The sequence below is a fragment of the Phocoena phocoena genome, chromosome 11 (assembly GCF_963924675.1).
Source record: "Phocoena phocoena chromosome 11, mPhoPho1.1, whole genome shotgun sequence".
In the NCBI taxonomy this organism is placed as follows: Eukaryota; Metazoa; Chordata; class Mammalia; order Artiodactyla; family Phocoenidae; genus Phocoena; species Phocoena phocoena.
The window spans coordinates 75,655,259-75,675,744 of record NC_089229.1 but is presented as its reverse complement, the minus strand read 5'-3'; the positions used below and the strand labels follow the sequence as shown (position 1 = coordinate 75,675,744).

The 20,486-nt window shown below is 39.5% G+C and overlaps 1 protein-coding gene across 8 annotated transcripts in view; it reads left to right on the top strand.

The window, feature by feature from the left end:
- Window positions 1-1,230: 1,230 nt before the first annotated feature.
- DNM1L (dynamin 1 like) overlaps window positions 1,231-20,486 on the top strand; it is a 60,952-nt gene continuing 41,696 nt past the window's right edge. For 2 of the 8 annotated variants that reach the window (XM_065887622.1, XM_065887621.1), the window contains exon 1: window positions 1,389-1,490. In XM_065887622.1, the coding sequence (XP_065743694.1) occupies window positions 1,389-1,490 (102 nt within the window). Of the gene's footprint in view, window positions 1,491-20,486 lie in introns of all 8 variants that reach the window. The other 6 variants (XM_065887619.1, XM_065887624.1, XM_065887620.1 and 3 more) reach the window with 6 other exon arrangements.

Sequence of the window (20,486 nt, the reverse complement as noted above, 5' to 3'; positions counted from 1 at the left end):
ATCAAGCATATTCCCCAGGGCCACTGTGTATGGCTGTGCAGGTTAATGGTACCCAGTGAAGTTGTGCAGGGCACAACTTCCACTACTGGAGGTAGTCCTCACTCTCAAGGAGATTATATCTAGTGACTTCTAGGAAGTCTTGCTTGAACTTTCACTCCCCTCTCAGACTAGAAAAAGCACTCCATAATAAACCCAGTCATAGCACTTTATCCATTTGTCTATAATGGTGTCATCCTCTGTTAGATTGTAAACTCAGAGGGTACTGAGTTTGAGACTATCTTGTTTGTCCCTTTCCAGGGGCTAGGGATGCATCAGTGAATTAAACAGTCAAAAAATCCCTGGCATGTAGGAGCTGATAATCTAGAAGAGAGAGAGAGTAAACAAGTTCAGTATATAGCATGTTAGATGGAGATATACACTATGGAAAAAAAACAAGTAGGGAAGGGGTCTTTCTCCTCCCTTACTTTGGATCTTTGCTCAGATGTCACCTTTTTTTATTTTGAGAGAGGAAACCTTTGGAGGTTCACAGTAGAGGAGAGATACTATCTGTCTAAAAAGAAAAACATTTAGGAATAGAACAGTAAGCACACTTAGCAAACAGCTAGTAAGGCAGTTATCAGCTCTCCACTTTGCCAGGAATCAGGCCACAGTGAATAAAGACTTATATAGAATATAGAGAATGAGGGCCCAGCCCTTCCCCTCTAAAACTCTGACACTTTCAGATTCTTTCTAAACACATTTTAAACAAATATCCTGGAGAACCCTCGTGTTCTAACCTGAGCTGGTTTTGCATTGTTGCAAAACAGCACCTCACATCTTTTAGTATCAGCCTACAGACCTTTCGTACGTGCCTAGGGTGTCTGAGGCTATGGAGCTCTTCTTTAAGCCTTTCTAACCCACCCTACTTGAGAAAGTGTCCTTATCAGGAAATGACGTCCTGGATACCAAGAGACTCCGTTATACTTAACACATATTCCTATCCGGAATTTTCACACTGGTTTTGCCTCGAGGATAGGCATAAATGTATCTCTTCCTTCCGACTCTCTGGGCTTCGCTCCCTAATCTTTTGACAGGAGCCAAGGAAGCATCCTCGCCCCAAGAACCCCTCTCTCCTCATAGGCCACTCGCCCGCGCCGCGCAGTCTTCTGGAAGCTGTAGGTCCCAGAGGTCCTCCGCGTCAGAACTACAACTCCCGGCAGACTTTGTTTCCCCACACCTCCCTCTTGGCGCATGGCCTGTCGGGAGGGGGCAGGTAGCGGGGGGGCGGAGTCCAATGGGTGCTGGCTCCCGAGGAGAGGGCGGAGGAGAGGAGGAAGGAGGCGGGCTCTGGGCCGCGGCCCCATTCATTGCCGCGGCCGGCCGGGCGGGGGTTCGGTATTTTCCGAGTTATGGAGGCGCTAATTCCTGTAATCAACAAGCTCCAGGACGTATTCAACACGGTGGGCGCCGACATCATCCAGTTGCCTCAGATCGTGGTGGTGGGAACGCAGGTGAGAGACGAGGGTGGCTTCCGTCCAGGCCAGAGCCCGGGGCGCGGGCCTGGACGGGACTGCGGCAGCGCTTGCTTCCAGACTGGCCGTCGCGGCCTGTGGAAGGAGGGCGCTGTTGCGCCTGGGCGCCCGGGGCTGCGTTCCACTGGGGCTGGGAGTCCAGGGCCCGGCCCGGAGGCGAGGGGCGGAGCCGGCGCGGCGGTCCGGCGGGTCCCGGGGGCGGGACGGACGGGCGGGCGGGCCTAACTGGAGTCCGTCGGGACCGGGCGCGGCTTCGACCGCGGGCCGCTGCTTCCAAGGGCGCCTGGGGGACGCGCGGGGCACTTGGGGCCGCACTGGGCTCGCGGGGCGGGTAGCCCCTTCTTGATTGGTTTCAGGGCGGCGGGGTGTTTTATTCCCCTCGTTGCCTTGCTCAGGGGCTGCGGAGTCAGTTTTGGAACTGCGGAGTCGGGGCCGAGAAGGCCGCTACTTTGTGCACCTGAGTGTTTTCCTGCAGTGTAATCCAGGTTTCGAGAACGCCGAAGCAGTTAAAAAAAAACACAAAAAACCAAACCAACTTGTACTTGGAGTTTGTGGGTGTTAGGAGGGGTATCCAGTTTTTCTGCGTAGGCTGTGGTTTTTGTCGTCCATCTAAATTGGGCATCAAGGGTCTCTGATCCTTTCATGTTGGCATTTCTTATAGATAACACATTTTTATATGCGGAAATATTGAAGAAATAAATGTTATTTCTAGAAGTGACAGAGAAGTATAAGTTTCATTTTTTCTGCCTGCTGCTTTTCTTGGTTGAAGAGTAATCAACCATAGGCCTTTTTTTTATTAGAGTTCAGAGAAACGCATTTTAGAGATTACTTAGTATATTGCTTTTAGGTGCTTTCCTTTTTTAATGATGTTTTCTGTTGGAAAGGGGACGGTTTCCTCACTTTCCACGAGGTTCATCGCTACATCTTGCTACAAAATTGATGTGTAGGGTGTAACTGTTTTGAGAGGGAACTTAATGTTAAAAATATAATAGAGTATGTACAGACACTGGAAACCTTGGAAACCATAGATATCCTAAGGTGGGCGGGAGGGACTTTTCAATAGTTAAAGCAATAGAAATTATTTCAGAAACACATTTCCTTTGTTGGCCATGGGATTGGTATAGCTTCTGCCCAATCCTCCCTTAATATTTGTAATGACTAGAGACTCTGGATCATCAACATAATAAATTATGGGAAATATATTTTTTGAGTATATTTTGTTTACTGCTGTGTTCCTATTCCTAGCTCTTGGAACAGTCTGGGGTATGTAGGAGATGCTCCATAAATACTTTGAACGAGTTACTAGATAGTATTTTTAAAACCCTGGGGCTTTTATCATCAAAACCGATCTGTTTTTGTAAATAAAATTAGGGGAGATGATATAAATTAAATCTTCTTGGGTAGTAATTTGGAAGTGTTTCCTAGCTGTAGACCAGAAACTTTCCATATACTTTTAAGAGAGTCTTAATGCTTTTTAAGCATGAAGCAGTAAAAGAATCAGAGCTATAGTGTGTCAGTATAAATAGTTTAAAATCAAGAAGGTTTTTTCTTACATGAAATTGAATTTATTTCAGTGAGTACACCTGTTCGCAAAATTGGGGAGGTGACAGGGTAGAAAAGTAAAGATTTCACCATTGTGAAAGCCATTAACATATGCCAGCAAAAACCATCCTAGTAGTGATAATTATATGCCACTTTTGCATGTTGATGTTTGGAATTACTCTGAAGGGAAATATTCAGTTTTTAGACTTGATTTAATGAGGGTTATCTCCATTCGTGTCCTTATTAGCTGAAATTCAGTCCTTTATTATTCAGGTACAGAAGAAATAAATAAGAATAGAAGCAATGTCTTTTCTCCCATAGTTTCCTCAATATGTTGGGAAAAAACCTCTTCTTGATTTGAATACAAGTACACCACTACTTTGTCATCTAGGCTAGTTAATGTTGTGTAACATGTATATATACAGCACCTCACATTCATATTTAATGGAGTAGTGTACAGTGAGTGAGTTCCAGATGTAGTAAATGTTCTGTACGTAGTTCAACTGGTAAATTTCTCAGTGGCAGTGATCATGTCTCTGTCTTACACTTTACCTGTACTTTAAATGGCTACAGGTCGCATTTTTGGGAACTTTTTATAACAGTGATTCTCAAACTTGGGTGTATATAAGAATTACTTTGAAAATAAGTTTCCTGGACCCCATCCGCAAAGATTTTGATTTTATAAGTCTGGGGTGCTCCAGGCACCATAGCCGATTCTGATGCAGATGGTTCATAGATGTATATAGTATATTAGTGAGTCTTTGATTTTATAGCGCATGAAACTGGAAAAAGCAGGGGAGTCTAAGGGCATACTGCTGTTAAGTAGTAGGTTGGTTTTGGTGGCATTCTTGCTCCAAAGTATCAACTTCCAGGCAACCTTTGCTGACCCCTAAATATTTTAAACTTTGATTTCTTAAATTGCCCAAATAATACTGTTTTGGGGCCCAGAGAGTTGGAGTAGTTGAGGAGACAGATGTTTACAGCTGTCGATCATTCACAGTTTTTATGATTTAGCTGAATAAATTGCTTTCCTTTTTCTCTAGCCGAGATCCTCTGTGTGGAAAGAACAGAAAATGGGGAGAGAGAAGGTTGATACTTTTAGACCTTGGTGTACTTTGCAGGTGGAGAAGGAGATAAGATTTCAATGACATTTGTGACTCAACTTGGGAAATTTAATCACTGTTTCTTAAGTTGAGAATTGGAAGGGGGAGCCCTCCAGGTATGTAATCCAAACCACAACCTAATATAGGAATCTCAATACAGATGACATTAACCTGAGACTCTGGCTCAGTGCTGCTAGTATTGTGCTTTTTTTTTTTTAATTTGTTTATTTTATTTATTTTATTTTTGGCTGCACTGGGTCTTTGTTGCTGTGCGCGGGCTTTTCTCTATTTGAGGTAAGTGGGGGCTACTCTTCGTTGTGGTGCTTGGGCTTCTCATTGCAGTGGCTTCTCTTGTTGCAGAGCACAGGCTCTAGGCGTGCGGGCTCAGTAGTTGTGGCTTGCGGGCTCTAGAGCTCAGCCTCAGTAGTTGTGGCGCACGGGCTTAGTTGCTCCATGGCATGTGGGATCTTCCCAGACTAGGGCTTGAACCTGTGTCCCCTGCATTGGCAGGCAGATTCTTAACCACTGTGCCACCAGGGAAGCCCTGTGCTTTTCACTTTGCCTTTTATTTTGGTAATTTCAGCACTCTACTTTCAGTAATTCAGACAAATACAGAAGGAAAAGGAATCTTGGATTTTAAATGACCAATCTGCAAACCAACTGTTCAAATTTAACATTTAAAAAATTAAAATATAATTAATATAACATAAACCCTAACATTATAAAGTGTTCAATTCAGTGGTTTTTAGTATATTCACAAGGTTATGCAACCATTGCCACTATCTAATTCCAGAGCATTTTCATTACCCCAAAAAGAAACTCTGTATCCATTAGAAGTCACTCCCCATTTTATGCCCCCCCCGCCAGCGCTCCTCTCGCCTGGCAACCACTGATTTCTGTCTCTATGGATTTGCCTATTCTGGACATTTCATATAAATGGAATCATACAATATGTGGCCTTTTGTGTCTGGCTACTTTTGCTCTGTTTTTTAGGATCATCCATGTTGTAGCATGTATTAATACTTCATTACTTTTTATGGATGAATAATATTCCCTTGTATAGATATGCCACAGTTTGTTTATCCATTCATTAGTTGATGGACATTTGGGTTATTTCCACTTTTTAGCTATATTGAATGATGCTGTCATGTACATTCGTTAACAAGTTTTTGTGTGAACATATGTTTTCAATTCTCTTGGATATGTATAGTTGACACTTGAGCAACATAGGTTTGAACTGCGCAGGTCCACTTACATGCAGATTTTTTTTTACGTGCAGATACTACAGTACTACCCACTTATATGAAGATTGTTTTCAATGAATACTGCACTACTACATGATCTGGTTGGTTGAATCTGTGGATGTGGAACTGTGGCTCCAGAGGGCCAACTGTATAATTATATGCAGATTTTTGACCACCCTGGAGTCAGTGCCTCTAACCACCTGTGCTGTTCAGGGGTCATCTGTACCTAGGAGTAGAATTGCTGGTTCATTTGGTAACTCTTATTTAACTTTTTAAAGAACTGCACACTTTTCCACAGTGGCTGCACCATTTTACAAACCTTTATCTGGTATATGAGGGTTTCAGTTTCTATACACCCTCACCAACTCTTGTTATTGTCTTTTTTAGAAAGTGCTAAATCATTCTGGAATTCTTTATTTTAAAAAAAGCCCCCCCCCACCCCCTCCTCCTGCATTCTGCAGCACTGTTATCTACATTTTATTAGCTCCTTCTGAAATCTTGCTCTCTCCTGCCTGATATGCCTACATTTGTCTTGTGTTTGTAGAGGTGATGGCTTCATTAAGTTTAGTAATTTGGTGCCAAATATTGATCTTAGTTTCATTCCTTCAGTGTTTTCTTGGGAGTACTCTTAAGTAAACTTATGTTTTTCCCTTTCCTTTTCTTTTTTACTAGTTTTCTCTGTGTAGACCATGTGCTTCTTACTTAAAAAAAAATTTTTTTTAAAGCATTGAAGTGAAACTTATATAACATAAAAATTAGTCATTTTAAAGGGTACAATTCCGTGGCATTTAGTACATTCATAATGTTGTGCAACCACCACCTCTTTCTAGGTCCAAAACATTTTCATCACCCCAAAAGAAAACTCTGTATCCATTAAGCAGTCACTTTGTAATTCTCCTTTCCCCCCCCAGTCCCTGGCAACCACCAATCTTCTTTCCTTCTTTATAGATTTACCTATTCTGGATATTTTACAGAAACAGAATCATACAGTATGTGGCCATTTATGTTTGACTTCTTTCACTTAGTATAACATGGTTCATTCATATTGTAGCATGTATCAGTACTTCCTTTTAATTGCTGACTAATATTCTATTGTATATACATACCATGTTTTATCATTCATCTATTGATGGATATTTGGATTGTTTCTATATTTTGGTTGTTGTGCTGCTGTGAATATTTGTGTACAAGTATTTGAATACCTCTTTTCAGTTCTTTCGGGTATATACCTACAAGTAAAATGCTGGGTCATATGGTAATTCTATGTTTAACTTTTTGAGGAACCACCAAACTTTTTCACAGTGGCTGTACCATTTTACATTCCCCCAGCAACATACTAGGGCTCCAGTTCTTTATATCCTTGTCAAAACTTGTCATTGTGTCTTTTATTATAGCTATCCTGATGAGAGTGTGAAGTGGTATCTCATTATGATTTTGATTTGTATTTTCCTAATGACTAATGATGTGAATACCTTTTTAGGTGCTTGTTGGGGTTATTTGTCTTCTAATTGTTGAGTTGTAAGAGTTTTTTATATATTTTGGATACCAGACCATTATCAGTATATGATTTGCACATATTTTCTCCCATTCTGTAGGTTGTCTTTTTACTTTCATGATCATGTCCTTTGATGCACAAAAGTTTTAAATTTTGATAAAGTCCAATTTATCTTTTTTTCTTTTGTTGCTTGTGATTTTAGTATCATATCTAACACATTATCAAATCCAAGGTCATGAAAATTTATTATTATTTTGTGTTTTCTTCTAGTTTCAGCTCTTACATTTAGGGTTTTGATCCATTTTGAGTAAATTTTTGTCTTTGGTGTGAAGTAGGGGTTCACCTTCATTCTTTTCCATGTGCCTGTGCAGTTGATCCAGGACTATTTGTTGGAGACTATTCTTTCCCCCATTGAATGGTCTTGGCTCTATTGTTGAAAATCAGTTGACTATAGATGTATAGGTTTATTTCTGGACTCTCAGTTACTTTCCATTGGTCTATAGGTCTGTTATTATGCCAGTACCACACATAGTTTTGATTATTGTAGCTTTGTAGTATATTTTGAAACCAGAAAGTATGAGTCTCCCCACTTTGTTCTTTTTTTTCAAGATTGTTTTTGCAGTTAGGAGTCCCCTGCCATTCATTCCATAGCAGTTTTTTTTTTTTTTATTAATTAATTTATTTTTGGCTGTGTTGGGTTTTCATTGCTCTGCATGGACTTTAGTGGCGGCAAGTGGAGGCTACATTGTGGTACGCGGGCTTCTCATTGCCGTGGCTTCTCTTGTTGTGGAGCATGGGCTCTATAGGCATGTGGGCTTCAGTAGTTGTGGCTCGCGGGCTCCAGGGCACAGGCTCTGTAGTTGTGGTGCACGCGCCTAGCTGCTCGGAGGCATGTGGGATCATCCCGGACCAGGGCTGGAACCCGCGTCCCCTGCACCGGCAGGCGGACTCCCCACCACTGTGCCACCAGGGAAGGCCCCTCCATAGCAGTTTTAATTGGTATTTCCATTTCTGCAAATGAGGTTGTTGGGATTTTGGTAGGGATTGTATTGAATCTGTACATTGCTTTGGGGAGTATTGCCATCTAAATATTAAATCAGATCTAGAATTCTTGGTTGATAGGTTTTTTCCTTTCCGATCTTTAAATAAGTCATGCTATTGCCTCTGGCTTCCAAGATTTCTGGTGAGAAATCTATTGTGTTATTATTGGTCTTATTGAGGATCTGTTGTATTTGAATTGATTCTCTACTTCTCCCTTGCTGCTTTCAGTGTTTGTGTTTGTCTTTTAACAGTTTGATTATTATTTGTCTCCATGTGGATCTCTTTGTGTTTATCCTGCATTGTGGAGTTAAGTTCTTTAATATGTAGATTCATGTCACTTTCCCCATGTTTTCCTGCTTTTATGGAAAAAGTGGGAATTTTTATGGATATTACGTTTGCTTTTCAGTTATCCAGATCTCACTCTTTTAATTTATGTTCCAGATAGAACTGGGCCTGTATTTTTTTTTTTTTTTTTTTTTTTTTTGCGTTACGCGGGCCTCTCAATGCTGTGGCCTCTCCCGCCGCGGAGCACAGGCTCCGGACGCGCAGGCCCAGCGGCCATGGCTCACGGGCCCAGCCGCTCCGCGGCATGTGGGATCTTCCCGGACCGGGGCACGAACCCGCGTCCCCTGCATTGGCAGGCAGACTCTCAACCACTGCGCCACCAGGGAAGCCCGGCCTGTATTTTATAACCAAGAAAAAAATTCCTCCCTAAGGACTGTTAGGTCTCTAGCATTTTAGCAAGTTTCGATCCTAGATAATTGAAGTGGTTTAAATTTTAGATTTATATTTTGCCAATAGGTGGAGTGTTTGAGCTCTGCAGTAAAAACTTGTTAGTTTATTTATTTAAGATACCATTAAGTTAATATTTCTAAGGATACTCAGAAATATTTTATTTAAAATAAATAAGACAGGGACTTCCTGGTGGCACAGTGGTTAAGAATCTGCCTGCCAATACACACAAATTTTTAGCCCCTTAATATACAGGGGACATGGGTTCGATCCCTGGTCTGGGAAGATCCCACATGCCGCGGAGCAGCTAAGCCTGTGCACCACAACTACTGAGCCTGCGCTCTAGAGCCCGCATGCCACAACTACTGAGCCCATGTGCCTAGAGCCTGTGCTCCCCAACAAGAGAAGCCACCACAGTGAGAAGCCCACACACCACAACGAAGAGTAGCCCCTGCTCGCTGCAACTAGAGAAAACCCATGTGCAGCAGAAAAGACCCAAAGCAGCCAAAAATAAATAAATTAAATAAATTTTAAAAAAGACAAATATTAAAGAAACCGTAAATCTAAAACTACTTCAAAATTAAAAGTTAAAAAATTAGGAAATGTACATATTTATCTGTTATATTAATATCAAATAAATAATTGAGAGGTCTGCTTTATACAATGAAAAGTAAAAATTTAGAAGTGAAAAACTGAATCAGCCTTGGTTAATGTGGCATCCATGAATATTTACAATGATCCCATTTTCAATTGCATCGAAAGAATACAACTCCCTGCTCCCAGTTGATGTTAGGTATCACAAAGAGCTAAAAATATGACAAAACATTAAGGCTCCATCTCAAAATATAAATTCAAAACACTATAAATCTCAGTACAGTGCAATTTGGAAGAAACTAAAAGATGACACTGAAAGCATACACACAAATTTTTAGCCCCTAAATATACAGGATATTGAATTGATTTGGGGAGTATGTAGAGATGAAAAAAACAGAAGACATTGCAGTGCCAAGAGAGCCCTATTTTCAGAGCATGCCAGCTGTGACTTTTGCCACTTTGGAACTGCTGTAGCCACTCACCTTCCTGGAAAGAGTGCAGACATGGAATGTTTAAGTCACCAGGGAGAAACAAGCACTGATCTAAACAATTGTTGAAGAAACCTATGGCCATTTAGAATACTGAGGTGAAAATTGGGAGTGCACAGACATGTTTTGTTTGGTCTATGTGTGTTGACACATAAAATTTTTAAAAACTTGTGATATAATTGACATATTAGTTTCAGTTGTATAACGTAGCGATTTGACAAGTCTAAACATTGGGAAACAATCACCACAATAAGTCTAGAATGCCAATAAGTCTAGAGTACCAATAAGTCTAGTAGTCCATCACCACACATAGTTACAATTCTTTTATTTAATATTTTTTTTGTTGCAGCGCGTGGGCTTCTCTCTAGTTGTGGCGTGCAGGTTTTCTCTCTCTAGTTGTGGTGCACAGGCTCCAGGGCACGAGGGCTGTATAGTTGTGGTGCGTGGGTTCCACAGTGTGTGAGCTCTGTAGTTTGTGGCACACAGGCTCTCTAGTTGAGACATGTGAGCTCGGTAGTTGTGGCGTGTGGGCTTAGTTGACCTGTGGAATGTGGGATCTTAGTTCCCTGACCAGGGATCAAACCCGCATCCCCTGCGTTGGAAGGTGGATTCTTTACCACTGGACCACCAGGGAAGTCCCAAAGTTCTTTTTCTTATGATGAGAACTATTAAGATTTACTCTCTTAGTAACTTTAAAATATACACCACAGTATTATTATCTACAGTCACTATGCTATACATTACATCCCTAGGACTTACTTTATAACTGGAAGATTGTACCTTTTGGCCACTTTTACCCATTTCACCCACCCCCCACCTCTGGCAACCACCAGTCTGTTCTCTGTATTTATGAGTTTGGTTTTTTTGCTGTTTGTTTTGTTTTGTTTTTGTTTTAGATTCCACATATAAATGAGATCATGTGGTATTTGCTTTTCTCTGTCTGACTTATTTTACTTAGCAAGGTCCATTTATGTTGTTGTAAATAGCAGGATTTCCTTCTTTTTTTATGGCTGAATGATATTCCTCTGTGTGTGTGTGTGTGTGTGTGTGTGTGTGATGTACACACATTTACTTTATTCATCCACTAGTGGACTTTTAGGTTATTTCCATTTCTTGGCTTTTTGAAATAATGCTGGAACGAACATAGGGATGCATATATCTTTTCAATTTAGTGTTTTTGTATCCTTCAAATAAATACCCAGAGGTGGAATTGCTGGATTATATGGTAGCTCTACTTTTAATTTTTAGAGGAACCTCCATACTGTTTTTTATAGTGGCTGCACCAATATACATTCCCACCAAAAGTGTATGAGGGTTTCCTTTCCTTCACATCCTCAACACTCATTTCTTGTCTTTTTAGTAATAGCCATTATAACAGGTGTGAGGTGATATCTCATTGTGGCCTTGATTTGCATCTCCCGGGTGATTAGTGATGTTGAGCATCTTTTCATGCACCTGTTGGCCATTTGTATGTCTTCTTTGGAAAAATGGCTACTTGGGTCCTAAGTTCATTTTTATTTTAATTTTTATTTATTTATTTATTTAGGCTGTATAGCTTGTGGGAACTTAAATTCCCTGACCAGGGATCAAACCTGGGCCCTCGGCAGTGAAAGCCGGGAGTTCTAACCACTGGACTACCAGGGAATTCCCTTAAGTTCATTTTTAAATCAGGTTATTTGTATGTGTGTTGTTTTTTGTTTTTTGCTCTTGAGTTGTCTGAGTTCTTTGTATATTTTGTATGTTAGCCCCTTATTGGATAAGTGGTTTGAAAATATTTTTTCCCACTCCATGGGTTGCTTTTTCACTTTGTTGATGGTTTTCTTTGCAGTGCAGAAGCTTTTTAGTTTGATGTACTCCCCCTTGTTTATTTTTACTTTAGTTGGCTTTGATTTGGTGTCAAATCCAAAAAATCATCACCCAAACCAATGTCAAGGAGCTTACAACGTATGTTTTTTTCTTCTAGGAGTTTTATATTTTCGGGGCTTATATTCAAGTTTTTAACGCATTTTCAGCTGACTTTTTTTTTTTTTTTTTTTTGGTATAGTGTAAGATAGTGGTCTAGGTCATGCTTTTGCATGTGGGCTGTCCAGTTTCCCAACACCATTTATTGAAGAGACTGTCCTTTCCCCATTTTATATTCTTGACCCCTTTGTTGTAAATTAATTGTCCATATATGCGTAGGTTTATTTCTGAGCTCTCTATTCCGTTGGTTTATGTGTCTGTTTTTATGCCATTGCCATACTATTAGCTTTTTTTTCTTGGCCACGCCACGTGGCTTGTGGGATCTCAATTCCCTGACCAGGGATTGAACCTGGGCCATGGCAGTGAAAGCCCAGAATCCTAACCACTAGGCCACCAGGGAACTCCCAGATTATTATAGCTTTTTAACAGTTTGAAATCAGGAAGCATGATGCCTCTAGCTTTGTTCTTCGTTCTCACGATTGCTTTGGCTATTTATTTATATATTTATGTGGTTCCATACAAATTTTAGGATTATTTGCTCTGTTTCTTTGAAAAATGCCATTGGCATTTTGATAGGCATTGTACTGAATTTGTAGATTGCTTTGGTTAATATGGACATTTTAACAATCTTTTTTTTTTTTTTTTTTTTTGTGGTACGCGGGCCTCTCACTGTTGTGGCCTCTCCCATTGTGGAGCATAGGCTCCGGACGCGCAGGCTCATTGAGGTACCTGGGCTTCTCATTGCAGTGGCTTTTCTTGTTGACGAGCACAGTCTCTAGGCACACGGGCTTCAGTTGTTGTGGCATGTGGGCTCAGTAGTTGTGGCTCATGGGCTCTAGAGCACAGGCTCAGTAGTTGTGGTGCACAGGCTTAGTTGCTCCGCGGCATGTGGTATCTTCCCGGACAAGGGATCGAACCCGTGTCCCCTGCATTGGCAGGTGGATTCTTAACCACTGCGCCGCCAGGGAAGTCCCCTTCATTTTGTTAATGTGGTGTATGACATTCATTTGCAGATGTTGAGTTATCCTTGCATCCCTGGAATAAATCCCACTCGATCATGGTGTATTGTTGAATTCAGTTTGCTATAATTTTGTTGAGAATTTTTGCATGTATGTTCATGAGGGATATCGGCCTGTAATTTTCTTTTCTTGTAGTGTCCTTGTCTGGTTTTGGTATCAGGGTAATGCTGGCTTTGTAAAATGAGTTTGGAATTGTTCCCTCCTTTTCTTTTTTGGAAGAGTTTGGGAAGGAGTGGTGTTGATTCTTCTTTGAGTGTTTGGATTCACTGGTGAAGTTGTCTGCTCCTAGACTTTTGTTTGTTGGGTGGTTTTAATTACTGATTCAGTCTCCTTGCTAGTAATTGGTATGTTTAGATTTTCTTTTTCTTCATGAATCAGCCTTGGTAGGTTGTATGATAGGAATTTGTCTATTTTGTCCAACTTTTTGGTGTATAGTTTTTCATGCCAGTTTCTCATGATCTTTTGTATTTTTGTGGTATCCGTTGTGACCTCTCTTTCATTTCTCATTTTATTTATTTGAGTCCTCTGTTTTCCTTGGTGAGTCTAGCTAAATGTATGTCCATTTTATCATTTTAAAGAACCAGCTCTTGGGCTTCCCTTGTGGCGCAGTGGTTGAGAGTCCGCCTGCCGATGCAGGGGACATGAGTTTGTGCCCCGGTCTGGGAGGATCCCACGTGCCGCAGAGGGGCTGGGCCCGTGAGCCATGGCCGCTGAGCCTGCGCGTCTGGAGCAACGGGAGAGGCCACAACAGTGAGAGGCCCGCATACCGGAAAAAAAAAAAAGAACCAGCTCTTAGTTTCAGTGATCTTTTCTAATTGTTTTTTTTTTTAAGTCTCTATCTCATTATTATCTGATCTGATCTTTGATATATCCTTCCTTTACTACTAACTTTGGGCTTGCTTTGTTTGTTTTTTAATAGTTCCTGGAGGTGTAAAGTTAGTTTCTTTTTCTTTTTTTTTTTTTTTGTGGTATGCTGGCCTCTCACTGCTGTGGCCTCTCCCGCTGCAGAGCACAGGCTTCAGACGCGCAGGCTCAGCGGCCATGACTCATGGGCCCAGCCAGTCCGCGGCACGCGGGATCCTCCTGGACTGGGGCACGAACCTGTGTCCCCTGCATCGGCAGGCAGACTCCCAACCACTGTGCCACCAGGGAAGACCTAAAGTTAGTTTCTTTATTTGAGATCTTTCTTGTTTCTACATGTAGACATTTATTGCTGTGAACTTCCCTCTAAAAACTACTTTTGCTGCATTCCATAAGTTCTGGTATGTGGTTTTTCTATTTTTATTTGTCTCAAGATATTTTTTGGTTTCTGTTTTGACTTCTTCTTTCATCCATTGGTTGTTCAGTAGCATATTGTTTAGTACCGTGAATTTTCCAGTTTTCTTCTTATGATTGATTTCTAATTTCATACCATGATGGTTGGAAAAGGTGCTTTATACGATTTCAGTCTTCTTAAATTTATTAAGCCTTGTCCTGTGGCCTAACATGTGATGTATCCTGAAGAATGTTCCATTTGTGCTTGAGAAGAATGAGTACTCTGTTGCTTTTGGGTGGAATGTTCTGTATATGTATAGTCCATCTGGTCTAACATGTCATTTAAGGCCAATGTTGATTGATTTTCTATCTGTATGATCTATGAAGTCCCCTACTCTTATTGTATTGCTGTGTACTTCTCCTTACATGCCTATTAATATTTACTTTATATATTTTGTGCTCCTATATTGCGTGCACAAATATTTGCAAATGTTATATCCTCTTGTTGGATTGACCCCTTTATCATTATATAATTCCTTTTTTTCTCTTAATGGAGTCTTTGTTTTAAAGTCTATTTTGTCTGATGTAAGTATGGCCACCCCAGGTTTCTTTGGTTTCCATTTGAATGGGAATATTTTTTTCCATCCTTTCACTTTCAGTGTGTGTGTTTCCTTACATCTGAAGTGAGTCTCTTGTAGGCTGTGTAGAGATGGCTCTTGTATTTTTTTTTTTTAATCCTTTCAGGGTACTCTGTATCTTTTATTTGGAGAATTTAGCCCATTTACAGTTGAAGTAATTTTTGATAGGTATGTAAAAGCTTATTGCCACTTTGTTAATTGTTTTCTGGCTGTTTTGTAAATTCCTTTGTTTTTTTCTTCTCATTCTTTTTCTTTGTGATTTTCTGTAGTGGTATTTTTAGATTCCTTTTCTTTATCTTTTACATTTCTACTATAGGTTTTTGGTTGGTGGTTACCATGAGGCTTACTTAAACCAGCCTTTATTTATAAGAGTCTATTTTAAGTTGATAACATCAGTACAGTGCATTCTAAAGCTCTACATTTTACTCCCCTACCTTGCACATTTTATGTTTTTGATGTTATAACTTACATCTTTCTAATCTTTTTTTTTTACATCTTTCTAATCTTATGTATCTATTAACAAGTACTGCAGTTATAATTATTTTGACTACTTTTGTCTTTTACTCTTCATACTAGATTTATAAGTGATTAACCTACCATCTTTATGTTATATTATTCTGAATTTTACTACATATTTATCTTATTTATGTATTTATTTATTTATTTACTTTTGGCTTTGTTGGGTCTTTGTTTTTATGCGAGGGCTTTCTCTAGTTGCGGCAAGCAGGGGCCACTCTTCGTTGCGGTGCGCAGGCCTCTTACTATTGCAGCCTCTCTTTTTGAGGAGCACAGGCTCCAGATGTGCAGGCTCAGTAATTGTGGCTCACGGGCCCAGTTTCTCCACGGCATGTGGAATCTTCCCAGACCAGGGCTCAAACCCATGTCCCTTGCATTGGCAGGCAGATTCTTAACCACTGTGCCACCAGGGAAGCCCTACATATTTATCTTTACTAGTGAAATTTATAGTTTAATGTTTCCCTGTTACTAATTAGCTCTCTTTCATTTCAGCTTAAAGGAATCCCTTTAACATTTCCTGTAAGGCCAGTCTAGTGGTGATGAACTCCTTCAGCTTTTGCTTGTCTGGAAAACTCTTATGTCTCCTTCCATAGTGAAGGACAACTTTTCTGGGTAGAGATTTCTTGGTTGGCAGTTTTTTTTCTTTCAGCACTTTGAATATGTCATGCCACTCATTCCCTTCTGGACTACAATGTTTCTATCCAAAAATCTGCTGATGATTTTAGGGGGGATTTTCCTTATACATAACAAGTTGTTTTTCTGCTGTTGCTTTTAAAGTTCTCTCCTTGTCTTTAACTTTTGACATTTTAATTATAAATGGTGTGGGTCTCTTTGGGTTCATCTTTTTTGGAACTCTCTGAACTTCCTGTATCTGAATGTTATTTTCCCTGGGTTAGGGACATTTTTAGCTGTTATTTCTTCAAATAAGTTTTCTGCCCCTTTCTCTTTTTCTTCTTCTGAAACTCCTATAATGTGAATGTTGGTCCACTTGATGTTGTCCTATAAGTCCCTTGAACTGTCTTTTCACTGCTGAGTAGATGAGTTCCAGTGCCCTCTCTTCAAGTTCATTGATCCTTTGCTTCATGTAGTCTGCTGTTGAACCTCTGTTTGGTACTTTCTTGTATTTTCTTTCTGTTGAAAGTCTCTCTTTGTTCACTCATTTTTTTGAGCTTGTTTAGCATTTTTATGACTGTTAATTTGAACTTTATCAGATATATTATCTCCATTTCATTAAGGTTTTTTCCTGAAGTTTTACCTTGTTCTTTTGTTTGGAATAGATTCCTCTGTTTCTTTATTTTCCTTGACTCTCTGTGTTGGTTTGTATGCATTAGCATAAACAGCCACCTCTTCAAGTCTTGCAGGTGTTGTGAGTTCCCTCGTAATTGTGGGTCACTACATGTGGGGTGAGGTTTATGGTGAGATTGTGTCTTAGCCTCTCCAGCCTGTTTTGATATGGGTTTTTGTCATTTGCCTGATATGTAGGAGTTGCTCAGCTAATTTTTTAGTTTCTTTCAGAGGGAATTGTTCCATTTCTAGCTGTAAATTCTGTGTGTCCATGGTAGGAGGTGAGTTCAGGATCCTCCTATGTTGCCATCTTGAACTGGAACTGATACACACAATATGTTTAAAAAAAAAAAGAAAGAGTTGCCAGTGTTTAAAAATTGGTGGATTTAATGGAAAGGGCCAGGTTTCTGGTTTTTCCTTTAAAAAAATCAGAAAATCTGATAACACTACACCCACATTTACAATGGATTTGAAAAATGTCTGCTTTAGATGGGTCAGGCTGTATTTAGTTAGCCTTCCTTCCTTATCATAATGTATGTGTTGCTCTTTTTTATAGTTTGAAGACGGCAATGAAATGTTAACATGTTTTCATGTTTCTATAAAAAGGGGAAAGTTAAAGACTACCTGGGAAATATTCTTATATTTTTACTATCCCTGAGAGACAGTCTTTTATTTTGTGAGATGTGAGATCTTATATTTTTAATACGCAAACAGAATGTCAGAAGAATACAATCTGATGTCATTTTGACTGAAGTCAAAATTGATTTGATTTACCCATTTACCCATTACCCAAATCAATTGAGTTGATTTACCCATTCAGGTTATCTGCTTTGTTTGTGGGGGCAGTTGAGTTTGTAACCCATGTTCGTTAGTTTGCTAGGGCTGCCATAACAAAATACCACACAAGACTGGGTGGCACATAAACAACATGTGCACAGAAGCAACAGAAATTTATTTTCTTACAGTTCTGGAGACTAGAAGTCCAATATCAAGATGTAGGAAGGTTTGGTTTCTTTTGAGGCCTCTCTCCTTGGCTTGCAGATGGCTGCCTTCTCTCTGTGTCCTCACATGCTCTTTCATCTGTGTGTCACATCCCTAATGTCTCTCTGTTGTCCCCAAATTTTCTTTTTTTAGTAAGGACACCAGTCAGATTGGATTAGGGCCCACCCTAATCACCTTGTTTTAACTTAATCACCTATTTGAAGGTTGTCTCCAAATATGGTCACATATTGGGGTATGAGGTACACCTTCTAAGGGGGTTAGAGCTTCAACATATGAGTTTTGGGGAGATGCAGTTCAGTCCACAATAACCCGTCTTCAAAAAAATCTATATGTAGATACATAAAAATGTACAACTAACTGAAAATTAGTAGCCATAAAGGAGACTAAGGTAGATAATCACAGTAACAAAATGAGGTTAATACAGGATTTAGGAGAGAAATTTAAAAAGTATTTTTTGTTTATACCTATACTTTGTATTGTCATATTTAAGAAGAAAGAACAAAACGGCATAGTGGGTGGGAGTGATGGAGAACAACAGTCACACTAACATTGTTGAAAACCTAATTTATGAAATAGAAAAACAACTTGAGGAATTCTATTAAAAGACAAATCAAAACCATATGTTATGAAATTTATTAGAGATGAGAGACTTGATGGTGAGAGCTAAGAGAGCCAAAATCCTTTTCATAGTTGATTGAGAAAGAACACTTGGATGGACAAAGAATAATCAGACAGTGAGCCAAAGTCCCCCACATCTTCAGATTTCAATTGCTGGGCACAAATATTGAAAGGATTGACATACCCTGGGTAAATTTCTGAAATCCAAACTTTTACAAAACCCCAGAATTCTCCAAGTGTCAAAATAGAAGGAAGGAGGAAAAAAAGATTTCCTAAAAGGGAAAGAGAATCAGACTGGCATCAGACTTTCAATCTGCAACAGTAAATGTTAGATGCCATGGAGAAATATTTAAAATTTAGAGTTCTCAGAGGGATTCATTGTGATTATAGAATTCTGTATTCATCTATACTATAACCATTATTTGAATGCAGTGAAACATACTGAACAAGAGAGAACAGAAAAATTTTTTTTAAAAAATTCCTTCATTTCCCATCCAAGGTATTGTGAAATAAAATTGAAATATTACCTGAATTGCTTCCAGATCTCTGTTGTAGCTTGAATATAGTACTTGGAACTTTCTAGCAGAGTTGGACACCTAAGCTAGTATAAATCACTTGTACAGAAGGCCAGGGTGGACAAAGGGACTAGTCCGTAACCTATATCCAAGCTGTGTGTGGCTATACCAGGTGTCTGCTTAGGGTATGGGAGGGTGGTGGAAATGGAGCTTCTTTAAAATTACCTCATCAATATGAAATCCCGTACCACATTTGAGGCATTAAAAATTATTTTGAAATATTGAAAACATCGAAAAGGTACAAAGGATAATATTAGGACACCATTGTATCTACTTCCCAGTTTAAGAAAAAAAATATTAACTATCTAGATGAATTTTCCTTCTTCCCACAGAGACATAACCAATTTCCTGAATTTAGTGTTTATCACGCCTATGCATTTCATTTTACATATAGTACATATGTAGATAACGTAAGTAATATATATTGTTTTACATGTTTTACACTTACCTGAAGTAAGTGATGTCAAATAGTATATATTCCTCTTCAGTGTTATTTTTACACAATCATACATGTGAGATTTACCCATACATACACATATATATTCCTAGTTTGCTCACTTATACTGCTGTAATCGAGTATATAAATATATCAAAATTTCTCCTCTCCTTGAATATTTGAGTGTTTGCCCTTGTTTGCTATAGCAGTTGTAGTAAACAACAGTGCTGGAAACATTCCTAAGAATGCTTCATTGTACACGTTTGAGAATTTCTCTAAAGTATCAAGTAGTGGAATTACTAGACTGTAGGATATATGTATTTTCATTTTTACTTGATATTCCTACTTGCTCCTCAGAATGTTTGTAACCATTTACATTCCCATGTACAGAGTGGAGTTTGTTTATACCTATACTTTGTATTGTCACATTTTAAATTTATGGTATTTCATTGTCCTTTTTATTGCAGTTCCCTGATTACTAATAAGTTGGAGCAAGTTATTTCTTGGCTCTTTGTGGTTCTGTTGTGAGTTTCTGTTCATGTCTCTGCACATGATTTTCTATTATAGTATTCATCTTTTTCTTAATGGTTTGTAGGAGTCACTTTTACATTTTGGTTGCTAATTCTTTGTCAGTTACATGAGTCAGAAATATTTTCCCCCAATTATTGGGGCTTCCCTGGTGGTGCAGTGGTTGGGAATCCACCTGCCAATGCAGGCGACACGGGTTCGAACCCTGGTCTGGGAAGATCCCACATGCCGCAGAGCAACTAAGCCCGTGCACCACAACTACTGAGCCTGCACTCTAGAGCCCACGAGCCACAACTACTGAGCCCACGTGCCACATCTACTGAAGCCTGCACACTCTAGAGCCCGTGCTCTAGAGAAGCCACTGCAATGAGAAGCCCATGCACCACAACAAAGAGTAGCCCCTGCTCACTGCAACTAGAGAGAAAGCCCGTGCACAGCAAGGAAGACCCAACGCAGCCAAAAAATAAATAAATTAATTAAAAAAAAATATTTTCCCCCAATTATTTTGTATGAGTAAAATAAATTTCAATTTTGCAGTAGGTGAATTAACAATCTTTTCTTCTCTAGTTTGTACTTTCTATCTCAAAGTCATGAAAATATTCTTATGTTCTCTGATGTATAAAGTCATGATTTTTAACAGTTGTTTATAATTGTTCTGGAATTTGTGAAATGTATAGTTAACTGGTTTTTAGCATGTCCATAGAGTTGTGCAACCATCACCATAATCTAATTATATATTGTGTCATCCCAGAAGGAAAGCTTGTATCCATTAGCAGTCACTCCCTACTCTCCTCTGCCCCCAATGTTAGGCAGCCACTTAATCTACTTTCTTGCTTCTTCTGGACATTTCATGTAAACAGGATCAAATAATATGTGGTATTTTGTGACTGACTTCTTTCACATA